Raw genomic sequence first — 13,600 nt, 5'->3', positions numbered from 1 at the left:
ACATACTGGAAGGAGTAAATTAAAGTAGACATATGTTCGGCACAAACATCATGGACCTAAAGGCCTGTTCCAGTGCTATCCTGCTCCATTTTCTATGTTCTTACACTTGTAGCTCAGTTATACGAACAGTTGCACCATAAATGTATTTATATCTATTAAGATATGACTGTAATCATCCAACAACCATCATAGAAATTCTGGTGTCCTTAAATCCCAGGAACAAGACAAGCAGAACATCAAAACATTGGCACTTTGGGAATTGGCTGATGAACAAACATTTACATTACTGTGTAATTCCACAAATTTAGCACCACTAAAAGTACAAATGAAAAATGTGCAGGTGGATTCTATTTTTATCCTCTGCTCTGTAGTGAGCAGTAAAGAATTGTTTTAAAAGCATAAAAAACTAATAAATGTCATCTAAAAATAAATCCTACTCAGTATTGTATATGTTGAACCTGAATCTTACCTTCCAGAGTGGCAGCTGCAGAGGAAAGTGAGTAGCAGCAAGGTAGAGAGGGACAGCGTGCAGGTTAGCGGCAGCATGTTGCCAGCTTTGGGCAAGGTGGCCTCCCCTTAGTCTTGCAACGGCCAGCGATGGCACAGGCTATGGTGCAGGGAGGCAGCAGATGCTTCTGGCACAATCCGTCTCTCACTCTCTCTCTGGCAAACTCTTAATCTTCCACTATAAGTCTCTCTCTCTCACTTGTCTTCTGGCTCCTTTCTCTCTGAAACTGTCCCTCTGACACTAAGGTATTCTTTATATAGCGCTCTCTCTCTCTCTCTCTGACACTAGTATTCTCTCTGAGATACTCTCTCTCTGGTACTCTATCTCTCTGCCTCCCTCAGTCTCTCCCCTTCTCTCTGCTCTCCACTTGTCTTCTACACTGTGGTACCCTCTCTCTCTCTCTCTCTCTCTTTCTCTCTCTTTCTCTCTCTTTCTCTCTCTCGGACTTTCTTTCTATGTGATTCCCTTTATCTTTCTTTGGTATTTTTCAACTCTCGCACTCACTGTTCTCTGCCCATGCACTCTTTCACTGTCTCATTAGTACTACTACCTGTCACTCTTTCTCTCCTACAGTTGTTCTTTCACTCTCTCTCTGGGACTATGCCAGCTTTCCCTCAGTTAATCTCCCTTTATCTCCGTTCCACTCTCACTGTCTCTGTCGCCGTCTCTCTCTGGCAACCCGTCTCACTCTCTGGTTTTGAGACTCGGTCCTGGCACTCTCAGTGGCACTGCATCCGGCACAGTGACCCCCCTCTCGCACTGTTCCAGCCTCTCGCTTTGCGCATCTATTCAACTCCGAGTATCCCCTGCGCTCTCAGGTCCCTTATTGCTGTTTCTAAACGCGCTGTAGTGCTCCGTTGATAATCTCATTTCCGAACCTGCCGTCTGCGGAAGTCCACAACTTTAGAAATAAGAATATCCACACACACACATATATATAATAAACTAGACCAAGTGCAGACCCGTTGGGTCTGTTCCCCCAACGTGTGGTTGTGGGGGGGGAGGCGGCATGCAGCGTCACACACACTAACTATCCCCCCCCCGCACTCACGCTAATTACCCCCCTTGATATTATATTAATATTATTAATTTGCTCCTTTTACCCCATAACCACCCTATCTACTGACGCGTAGCCCCCAACTTGCAGTCACATCTAGAGAGAGGGTGTGGGGGGGGCGATGTTAGAGAGTGAGGGCAGAGAGAGAAGGGGCAGAGACAGAGAGAGAGGGGAGGAGAGAGAGAGGGGGAGAGAGAGAGAGGGTGAGAGAGGGGGTGCTGAGAGGTGGGGAGCAGGGAGGGGGAGGGTGGAGGGAAGAGGGTAGGGGGTGTGGAGGGGGGGAAGGGGGGGGAGGAGGAGAGAGGGGGAGAGGAGAGAGGGGGGAGAGGAGAGAGGGGGGAGAGGAGGGGGGGGAGAGGAGAGGGGGGAGAGGAGAGGGGGGGAGAGGGGAGGGGAGAGGAGAGGGGGGGGGGGGAGGAGGGGGGGGGAAGAGGAGAGGAGGGGAGAGGAGAGGAGGGGAGAGGAGAGGAGGGGGGAGATGAGGGGGGGGGAGATGAGGGGGGAAGATGAGGGGGGGAGATGAGGGGGGGGGAGATGAGGGGGGGGGGGAGATGAGGGGGGGGAGATGAGGGGGGGGGGGAGATGAGGGGGGAAGATGAGGGGGGGAGGGAGATGAGGGGGGGGGAGATGAGGGGGGGGGAGATGAGGGGGGGGGGAGATGAGGGGGGGGGGAGATGAGGGGGGGGGGGGGAGAGGAGGGGAGAGGGGGGGGGGGGAAGAGGAGGGGAGAGATAGAGTGCCTTTTTACTTCAACCCAAACCCCCCCAAACAACCATTTGCAGGCAGTGCTTTTTTCCTTCAAACTAACCATAACCATATTTTCATTTTCAAACCAAATTAAGGGTACTTACTCACAGCTGTGTAGACATTTGTTCAGTCATTCAGAGCTCAGACCTCCATCTTGTAGAGACTGATTGGGGCACACCACTTGCAGAGACTGATTGAGGCACACCACTTCCTGGTTTTATAGTCCCTCCCCCTCCCACCAGCAGGAGCAGCAGAGAGAATGGGGAATTTTGTAAAAATATTAATATCTGTCATTTTTCATCGACGGGAAAATTCCTCGGCACACATATGGCGGAGGGGGGCTCTGAGCGAGGTGGCCAAAAATGACGGCCGTAGGTGGCGGCGTTCTCTCGGAAATCGCAGCACAGATGGCCAAAACCGGTCAAGAACAGACTTTTAGTAATATCGATTGTGTAGGACGGTGACTCAGGGTCCATATACAATTTTAACGTTTAATACTTTGATTCGATTTATTGATGTTGGCAATTACTTGCTCTATACTGCAGTGGTGAGCACACTTCAATAGGCCCTTCGGCCCACCGATTCCACGTCGGCTATCGATCGCCCATTCACATTAGTTCCATGTTATCCTAATTTAGCCTCCCTACAATTTTTCAGAGGCAAATTAACCGACAAACCCGCACGTTTTGGGGATGTGAGAGGAAACTGGAGCACTCGGAGGCAACTCATGTGGTCACAGGTAGAACGTACAAATTCCACACTGACAGCGCCTGAAGTCAGGATCGAACCCCAGTCTCTGGCGCTGTGAGACAGCGGCTCTTCCACCATTGCTTAAATCAGATCGCATCATATTAGTTGATTGTATTTACACCAGAGTCAATCAGAGTCACATATTCCTCACATATGAAACAGCTATACTTCTATCGAGCGCTGGACAAACTCAGCGGGTGAGACATGGTCACTTGTTCTAACACCTGATATGTGATTCAGTCTGAATTTGTTGGTGAGGCTCCACAGAAGCACTGTGGTGTGTTTCAATGTTAAAGGCTCCTCGTTCAGGGGCATGCATGGGGATTTAAATCTTACCACTTTTGAGGGAGTGTGAAGTTGATGCATATCATTTACATCCACATACAGAGCCAGGACCTTTGTGTGTTTCCTGATTGCTTGTGGGATGGATGCAGCATGCTGGTGCTGCTGTGCATTTTCTGAAATCATCCTGTGCTCCTTCAACACAGGTTGTAGTGGGATTGGGAATTGGGAATAAAAACACATGAACAGTCTTTGACCTGACACATTATCTTCTTTTCTTTCTCCACTCAGACCGCCTGACATCCTGAGTGTTTCCAACACTTTCTGTTTTTGTTACAATGGCAGTTAATAGTAAGATTAAACGAGAACTTACCAGTTTGAAGTTTGATCTTTATTTTATGAGGAGTTACGTCGAGGGACTACGTGAAGAAGGCCGTCCAGACGCACGCGCGTCAAACTTCAAAGCAGCGGTGTGAAATCACAGATGATATACTCCGAAGCATAATAATAAGCTACGTGATACAAACTTAACTTACCTTTGATCTTATTAGGGTGGGAGCGGAGGGCACGTAGTCCCTCAACGTAACTCCTCATAAAATAAAGATCAAACTTCAAACTGGTAAGTTCTCGTTTAATCTTACTATTTTACTTCGGAGTCACGTGAGTGACTACGTGAAGATTTTAAAGCTTCTGTGATTTCAGGCCGTAGATTGGGTTCCGGCGTATCACTGCATTTTGCTTGACTCTGAGTGAAAAACAGTCAATAACATGCAAACCATCATACTTGTTTAATTAATTAATGGTTTATTTTATGGTAACATTATGTGTCCCATTTTAATCTCTAGAGACATTTAATACTGAATTCAAAACAGTACCACCAAATACACCAGGGTCTGCAATTTCTTTGTGATAATACTTGTGCAACATCCTTTCATTTTCCCAACCTGCGGCCGCAAGGATATGGTCTATTGGAACGTCCAAATCCTTGGCCGCCAATGTTGCCGCCGCCCTGGTGGAATGAATTTAAATTTGTCAGTATCAATTCCTGCATCCAATAGCACCTTCTTCAGCCATCTTGAAATTGTTTGTGTTGTCACTTTATTGTGTGACTTTTTATGGCTGATGAATAATCCAGATTCTACACCTCTAAGATGTTTGGTAGTCTCAATGGAGTATTTTAAATATGTAACTACACAAAGTCTTTGATCTGCAGGATATGCTGAAAATCAATTTACACCCCGAGACTCCTGGTCTGCTCTGTTTTAGCAGGTCATAGACATAGAATGTAATTTCCTCTGTTTTCATTCCCATGCTGTCTATCCTTAACTTGTGTAATGTTTGTACTCTTTAAGCTGATACTAAAGCCATTAACATGACTACTTTCATCGTAATTTTGTCTAACGACAAATTTGAGATGGGATCACAATCCCTAAGTAGTGATAGTACATCCCTCATATTCCAGATTTCCGTATATCTCGGTCTGGGAGGTTTAGCATTAAAGATGCCCTTCATGTATCTACAAATCAAAGGGTGTGATCCTAGAACTTGATGTTCCGATGGTCTCGATAAGTATGCCGACAAAGCATTCCTTGCTGTGTTGATCGCACTACAGCTTAAATTATCATCAAAATGTAATTTTGACAAATTTCTACAACATCTGAAGCGTCTGCAGTGTGGTAAGAAATATTTTGTGTTGAAGAAACTGTTCCCATTTCTTAATGTAAGAAATGTACTGCTTCTAGGTACTTTTTAGAATCTACAAATCAATAAATCAATACGATCATGTAAAGGATGAAATCCACCAGTTACAGGGTGCACAAGTAGGTTTTCTTGTCTAAAGACATCCATAGTGAGTTCAGTCACCATTTTTAACCCTAATGGATACCATGTTTGTGTGGGCTCATCTGGAACCACCAACAATCCTGAAGCATAATCTTGTTTGATCTTCTGTAGACACCTATTGATGAGACAAAAGGGAGGAAATGCATACAAACATTCCACCCCAATTTAACGTAAACTCATCTACTCATTTGGGTGTTTCCCAAATTTTTTCACAATTTTGTGGAAAATGTCACGATTTAACATCCATTCTTTATTGTCATTGAAATTTCTTGATCTAGCATCTGCAATTATGTTGAATTTACCTGGTAGGTAAATTGCAGAAAACCAAATATCTTTCTCAATGCACCAGTGCCAAATCATGTTTGCCAATCTGTCACATGCTTCTGACTTGATTCCACCCATGTGATTGACATATGCCACTGCCGTAGTGTTGTCAATCTGAACCTGTACATGCAAATTTTGTACCTTTCGGCAAAGGGCTTTCAACCCATACAATACACTTAGTAATTCCAGATAATTAATGCCATGTGTCTCGAGCAAAGATTCTTCCTCTGCATTCCATCTACCTCCACAGCTTGAGATGGCATCCGCAGCTCCCCATCCCAGTGCACTTGCATCTGTTTGTAAAATGGTAGCTGGTGATTCAATCAGAATTTTCCTGTAAGAGCAATCCACATTTTTAATCCACCATTTTATATCCTCAATTGCTGTGTTAGGTAGTTGCATAGGTCTATCGAAATGTCCAGCATGTCTTTTCAATGCTGCAAGCTTTGCTCTCTGCAGCTGCTGATAATGCAGTGGTCCAAGCTGAACAGCTGGAAATGAAGCAATTAACTTGCCATGTAGACTTGCTACTTGCCTGATTGATGGTTGTTTGCCTGCAATTAGCTCCTTACAACCCTCAATCAATTGCAGCTTTTTGTCCTTGGGTAAACTTAGGCAATGCTTTGAATTGCCACAATTGACTCATCCAGACAATTTCAAATATCTGCGATGTTTAACATGCACGGCCACAGAGTAATATGCATATTGGAGGTCTATGCTTGCCATATAGCATTCTGTTGAAATTAATCGCAAATCATTAGTAAAAGTCTCCATTTTGAAATGTTTATACTGTACAAAAGGGTTAAGACTTGTGAGGTCCAAAATGATCCTACTACCCCCATTCTTTTTTGGTCTAGAGAAAATACTAGATATAAAATGATGGTTTTGATAAGTTGTTTTCTCTATTACCCCTTTTTTACTCAAAATCTCAATTTCTATTTGAATTATTCTAATCTCTTCTTTAGAGAAAGAATGTATTCTTTTTGGAGTATGTTGAGTAGGGGGATTTTCATTCTGGTAAAATTCAATTCTAAACCCCATTATACTGCACAGTATATATGCATCAGATGTTATTAGCTTCCATTCTTTAAAAAAAATTTGTAACCTACCCCCAATTTGTAAGCAGGACACATCTGATATGTTTCTTTCAGAACCAGAACCACCTACCTCAGGGTTAACTGGTGTCACTTTCCATACATTGCCCCTTGTGGAAATACCATGTCCTCCACATCCTGGGGTTGTATGCCCATATCTTGTATGCGAGTATGAGCGACTTGTTCCTTCACCGGTTCCCCTTCGGTATGGATATTGCCTTCTAGCTGTGCTGCCAAACATCGGTGGCTTCATCATCCCGATGGTTATTGATTCTTCGTTGAGAACCTTAAGTTTTTTGGTACATATATTAGATGGTTTACAAAACCCTGCAAACTTAGGATGTATGTTAGGTCTTATCACAGATTTACTCCAAAATGTGCATTACACATCATTCCCATCACATCCTGTTGTGACGTTGTCACATTTCCTTCTTCCAGATCTCTGGAAAATGCCGTAATGCTTGACCCCATTAATTTTAATACCCGCTGTAATCTCATTTCTTGAGACCTTACTGCAGTGCCCATATAATTCCACACTTCTTTGTTAATAGCTGGAACTCCTAACCGAGCACAGTTCTGCGGGATTTTATATTTGTTCTCAATTTCATCCATCGTTGGTCTTCCAAATGATGGGAAAGCAGGTAATTTATACTCTCTGCTATCTCCTCTGATAGAGGTTTTCCCTTGTTTGTGGGACTAGAGAACATTTGGGCCAGCCCTGGCACTTTTCTTTTTTGCATTGGGCTCTGGTCCTCAACTGATTCGATATCAGAGTATTCTGGATATTCCTCCTCATAATGAGTTTCACCTGGATTTTCATATCCAGTATTACATGCAATGGCTCTATGATAGGCCTATGCTTTTTTGTCCCTCTTTGGGGTACATCAAGCTCTTCCATTGAGCTGTATATTGGCAGCCCACTTTTGGGTGCTGCTCCATACTCTGGGCCTCCTGTAGACCAACGTCTGTATTGTCTTTCAGACATTTCTGGTGCTGCCTCCGAGGCAGGTCAGCCCATATATTCATCTTTATCATCAGGCATTTCAGTCGCTGGCTCAAATCTGGGCCAACGTTTCCCAGAATCTCTTCTGGGTGTTCCATGCAGTTGCTCTTTAAGCCCGCGTTTTTTATACTCCTTCTGGAGTTTGTTTTTACCCATGAGGAATTCCAGTTTATAAATTCTATAGTTCAGACTCCTCCGAGTCTTCCAGGCCTATTATTTCTTTATGGCCTTGCTCCCTATGGGAGTTTCAACGGGACTTTTTCCCCCGTGTAAAATCGTTATTTCTTTACAATCGACTTTTTAGTCGGGCGCCCACTACTCTCAGACACTTTGTCTTATTGAGTGCTTACTGCGGTGCGCTTACTATTCTTCCTCCCACCTTTCTCCATACATAAGACTTGCCTGTGTCTCTGCACGCAGTCTCCGGAGAAAAGCAGCCTGAAATGAAAGTAAAATACTTACGTTCAGGTTTTCTTTCACTCACCGCTTGGAGGTTCGTCCTCCTACCGCGGTCGCAGCGCAATGCGTCTGACACGCGTGCGCCTGGACGGCCTTCTTCACGTAGTCACTCACGTGACTCCGAAGTAAAATTTGATATCAATTATTATCTGAGCAACTGTGTCGCTGAATTATAATTTATTATCTGAATGGTGGCAGATTAGGAAAAGGGGAGATGCAACGAGACCTGGGTGTCATGGTACACCAGTCATTGAAAGTGGGCATGCAGGTGCAGCAGGCAGTGAAGAAAGCGAATGGTATGTTGGCATTCATAGCAAGAGGATTTGAGTGTAGGAGCAGGGAGGTTCTACTGCAGTTGTACAGGGTCTTGGTGAGACCACACCTGTAGTATTGCGTACAGTTTTGGTCTCCTAATCTGAGGAAATACATTCTTGCCATAGAGGGAGTGCAGAAAAGGTTCACCAGACTGATTCCTGGGATGTCAGGACTTTCATATGAAGAAAGACTGGATAGACTCGGCTTGTACTCATTAGAATTTAGAAGATTGAGGGGGGATTTTATAGAAACGTACAAAATTCTTAAGGAGTTGGACAGGTTAGATGCAGGAAGATTGTTCCCGATGTTGGGGAAGTCCAGAACAAGGGGTCACAGTTTAAGGATAAGAGGGAAGTCTTTTAGGACCGAGATGAGAAAAACATTTTTCACACAGAGAGTGGTGAATCTGTGGAATTCTCTGCCACAGAAGGTAGTTGAGGCCAGTTCATTGGCTATATTTAAGACGGAGTTAGATGTGGCCCTTGTGGCTAAAGGGATCAGGGGGGTATGGAGAGAAGGCAGGTACAGGATACTGAGTTGGATGATCAGCCATGATCATATTGAATGGCGGTGCAGGCTCGAAGGGCCTACTCCTGCACCTATTTTCTATGTTTCTATCACTAAAATTAAAATCCATAGAATCATAACATTGCTATAGTACAGAAGAAGGCCATTTAGCTGATTGCCTAAAACTCAAAGTGTGGGAGGAACCCAGCAGGTCAGCTAGCATCTGTGAAGGGAATGGATAGGTGGCGATTCGGGTTGGAACTCCTCTTCAGATTGATTGTAATAGGGGAGAGAAAGCAGGAAAAGAGGTGGGGGTGGGACAAAGGCTGGCAAGTGATATGAGGATACATGTGGGGAGGATTGTTTGGCAGATGGGTGGACAAAAGCTATAGATGAGTATGAGCCAAAAGGCTGTCAGATAAGGAGAGAGGTGGAGTACAATGTAAAGCCAGAGGGAGCGATATAGGTGGAAGGGACCAGGATAGGGGGAAAGGGACATGATAGTGGAAGAAAAGGGTACCTCCTGGTTGGGTGGGCCACAGGAAAGAGAGGGGTGGAACCTAATATAAGAGATTAGGTGCCACCTAATGTAGGGGAATTCAATGGTCATGCTGTTGGCTTGTACGTTGCCAAGCAGGATATGAGGTCTCCACCAGTTTGTTTGTAGCTTCACTCTGGCAATAGAGGCCTATGGTGGAAAGATTGGTAAGGAAATGGGGAGGGAAGTTAAAAGTTCAAGTTCAAGTGAGTTTATTGTCATGTGTCCCTGTATAGGACAATGAAATTCTTGCTTTGCTTAAGCACACAGAAAATAGTAGGCATTTACTACAAAACAGATAAATGTGTCCATATACCATGATATAAATATATACACACATGAATAAATAAACTGGTAGTGCAAATAACAGAAAGTGGTTGCTAATAATCAGAGTTTTATAAATGGTTAGCAACTGGGAAATCCAGTAAGCCATGGCAGACTGAGCGCAAACGTTCAGCGACACAGTTGCTTAGACCTACAGTAGCTTGATCTTGCCGATGTAAAGGAGGCCACTTCAAATGCAGCAGAAACTCTACCTTCTCTATAGCGCATTGTCCATGCTGGCTCCTGATGGGAAAAATAAAACATTATTTCTTCTTGAATGTTATGCCCCAAATTTTCAAGCCAAGTCCTCTAATTCTTGGATCATCCAGTAACAGGAACATTAGCTAACTATTCTATCCAAGATTAAATTATACCCCAATAACTCTTACACCACTTGTCAAATATCTTGTTTTTAACTCCTCTTAGTTGCATGGAGATGGATGAGGCACTGTGGTAGGGTTGGAGGGGTAGCGGGGAGGGATATGTTGATATGTTGATAACGACAGATGGCACAATGGGCTAAGTGTTCGGCTGGCGACCGGAAGGTAGCCGGTTCGAATCCCGCTTGGAGTGCATACTGTCGTTGTGTCCTTGGGCAAGACACTTCACCCACCTTTGCCTGTGTGTGAATGTGTGTGAGTGATTGGTGGTGGTCGGAGGGGCCGTAGGCGCAGAATGGCAGCCACGCTTCCGTCAGTCTGCCCCAGGGCAGCTGTGGCTACAGAAGTAGCTTACCACCACCGAGTGTGACTGAGGAGTGAATGAATAATGCGATGTAAAGCGCCTTGAGTATTAGAAAGGCGCTATATAAATCCCATCCATCATTATTATTATTATATGTTCTTTTTAAAACGGTACTAAAATTCTGAGTATTGAATTCAGTACAGTGCCAGTCTCAACCTGTTAGACTTGAAGCTAAAGAGGACACTGTTCCATTTATAAAATGGGCTGTGATAGATAGGATGTAGCCTCATTATATTGGGTTTCTTAATGCATTTTTGTTCACTAAGCTACTGTGAATGACTTTTTGGAGAGAAATTCCTTGACAAAGGATAATGTTTGTTCATTACTCCATACCTCTGATATCTCAATGAGTGACCTATTTAAATCACTTCTCTCAGTCAACAATGACAACAAATTATATAGCAACGTCAATAAAGCAACATTTCCCAGCTGCATTTGCGCAGTGGTAGAGTTGCAGTCTTAGTGCTATGTACCTGTGTCCAATCCTGAACTGTCTATACGGAGTTTATGTGTTTGCCCTGTAACCACATGTGTTTCCTCCAGGTACTCCAGTTTCGTCCCACAATCCAGACTTGCTGGTTTGAAGGTAAATTGATTGTGTAAATTGCGAAACTTTGAAATAGTGCACAGGTAATTCTTGGCCGGCATGGACTCATTGGACAGAAGGGCCTGGAAAATGCTGTGTCTCTAAACTATGCTAAAAGTAATGAACAAAAGTTGGCACCAGGTCATGAGGGAGCTATTGCAGAGACGACCCAAAAGTAGGTTTTGAGGATGAAAAGAAGATTGCGAGTTTGAGAAAAGAAATCTTAAAGAAACAGGTCCCTGTCTACCAGAATTAAACAATCACAGGAATGTTTAAGTACATAAGAGACCATTCAATTCTATACTGGTTAATAAAGTATCTTCATCAGTCTCATTCCCTAGCTTTTTCCCCACGTATCCTTCCAAATTAGTCTCTCTACAGCCCACAGTAACATATACCTGTAAGTGGCTATCCAATTCCCTTTTCAAGCCCTGATTGATTCTGTTTCCACCACCCCAACAATGATTTCCACGTCATAACTATTCTCTGTGTAAAAAAAAGGGTGTCCCCACATCCATCTTACACAATTTGTCCAAAAGTTTAAACCTGTATTGTGTGTTCCTTAAGCCACCTGCTAATGGAAACATTTCTCTATCCAATTGATAGGGAATTAAAAACTCCTATTGCCAGACACAGCAAAGATAGCTGGATGACTAAACAAAAGGCAAATCGAATGTAATAGATGCGAGGTATTCCATTTCTGTGGAAAGGAACGGGGAGAGGCAACATTAAGTTAATGGCACATACCAGGAATAGAGAACTGGGGATTCCTGTGAATGGAACTGTGAGCATGGCATTATCGATGGCAGCCTTGGAACATTTTCTTCATCGTGTATTCATCCAATTCCCTCTTAAAGGCCACAATGGAACCTGCTACCACTACAGCTGGAGGCAGTGCATTCCAGATTCCAACCATGTGCAACATAAAGTTTTCCCTTATATCACTCTTAATTCTATTCCCAAGGCAGGGGCTTTGACTCTGATATCGGGAGGAGAATGGGGAGTGCAGGGGAGAGATAAGTCTTTGCCTCCATCACAGCAAGGAGGAGATGCGCTGTGATGGATGTTTGTGTAAATTGTGTTGTCTTGGTTCTTTCTTGTGTGTATGACTGCAGAAACAACATTTCGTTTGAACCTCAATGGGGTTCAAATGACAAATAAATTGTATTGTATTGTATTGTATTATATTTTGCACCGGTAACCTCGTCCTCAATCTCTCCATCAAAGGGAACTGCGTCCCATTTGCCACACTCTCCAAACCCTTCATTATTTCATATACTTCATAATCTCCCCACAACCTTCTTTTCTCAAAACTGTTGCAGCCTGTCTAATCTATCCTTGTATCTCTTCTCCACTACGGCAAAGTGGCAGCCTTTAGAACTTGCATGTGCCTAAGATCCTGTGATTTAAATCATGCCAGTGACCCGTGGCAGGCAGGTAGAGAGGAAGGTTCCTGATGACACGCAGCCAAGAAGATGACTTCAACGGTGAAACAGGCGGAGTATGGTGGCTGGCAAGCAGGTGGAGTACCACAAGGGTTGCAAAGAGAGAAGACTGCAGCAGGGCGAGATTCCCAAACATCATGGAGTCCAAGCATTTGGACTCGGGTCTGTCTCTTTCAAGGACTGTCTGTGGCTGTCTGTGCACCAGTCTCCCCATGTTGAAAGATGTCATGCACAGGCATCCAACCAGAGGAATACACCACTAGCACATCCCTACAATAAAGTCTGTTGCTCCAGAATTGGCCTCTTCAGCCAACTCAAGACCTACAGAAAGGCCCCAGGACAATCACAATTGTCTTAGAATGATCGCTGATTATACAACTCGAATCCCTTATATAGAGGTATTCTTTTAATTATTTTCTGTCACCTTTATATCCTTTCAAAGAAGTGTTGACCAGAATTGAACACAACATTTCAGCTGAAGCCGGGCGGAGGGGATGTGGTGAAGAACTTTCATTACATGGCGATTGATCATGCCTCCAGTCGAGGTGGAAGCAAAGATGATCATTAATTTCAAATGAAAATTCCATTGACATTTGAACAGGTACATGGATTGGAAAGGATTAGAGGAATATCAACTAAATTCGGACAAATTAGTTGGCATGAATGATTTGGGCCGACTTCCATGCTGTATGATTGACTCTATGTTTAGGGATTGGGAATGCAAAGGTAGGGATTGGGAACGCAATTGACTGGATTGCTGCGTGCAGAGCCCACATAAATTCGACCGGAAAAACTGTTTCCTTCTGTGTGGTTATAACTTTATCGTGCATCCCATGACAATGGGAGAGATTCAATCAATGATATCCCATGACTAACAAGAAACAAATGTAATGCACCCTGTACATTATTTCCCTAGTTAGCACCAGCCACAACTCTGGCACCTCACACCAGTCCTTATGAAGGGAAACAAGGCTTAAGCTTCAAAATCACAGTGATGCAAATCACAGGAACTTCCAGTGGCTGTATGGATGATCTGACTAGACTGAATGTTTTCTGGCTGTGAGCGCTGAAAGGG

General features: G+C 43.9%; 1 protein-coding gene across 1 annotated transcript in view; it reads right to left on the bottom strand.

Annotated features, from left to right (window-relative positions):
• Positions 1–782, bottom strand: part of cd109 (CD109 molecule) — a 112,015-nt gene extending 111,233 nt beyond the window's left edge. Inside the window, exon 1 of the mRNA XM_033026045.1 lies at positions 470–782. Within this exon, the coding sequence (XP_032881936.1) occupies positions 470–546 (77 nt within the window). The 5' untranslated portion in view covers positions 547–782. The remainder of the gene's footprint in view (positions 1–469) is intronic.
• Positions 783–13,600: the final 12,818 nt, after the last annotated feature.

This window comes from Amblyraja radiata, chromosome 8 (genome assembly GCF_010909765.2).
Source record: "Amblyraja radiata isolate CabotCenter1 chromosome 8, sAmbRad1.1.pri, whole genome shotgun sequence".
Classification (NCBI taxonomy): Eukaryota; Metazoa; Chordata; class Chondrichthyes; order Rajiformes; family Rajidae; genus Amblyraja; species Amblyraja radiata.
The sequence above is the reverse complement of the archived record's forward strand: the minus strand, read 5'-3'. Positions and strand labels throughout refer to the sequence as shown.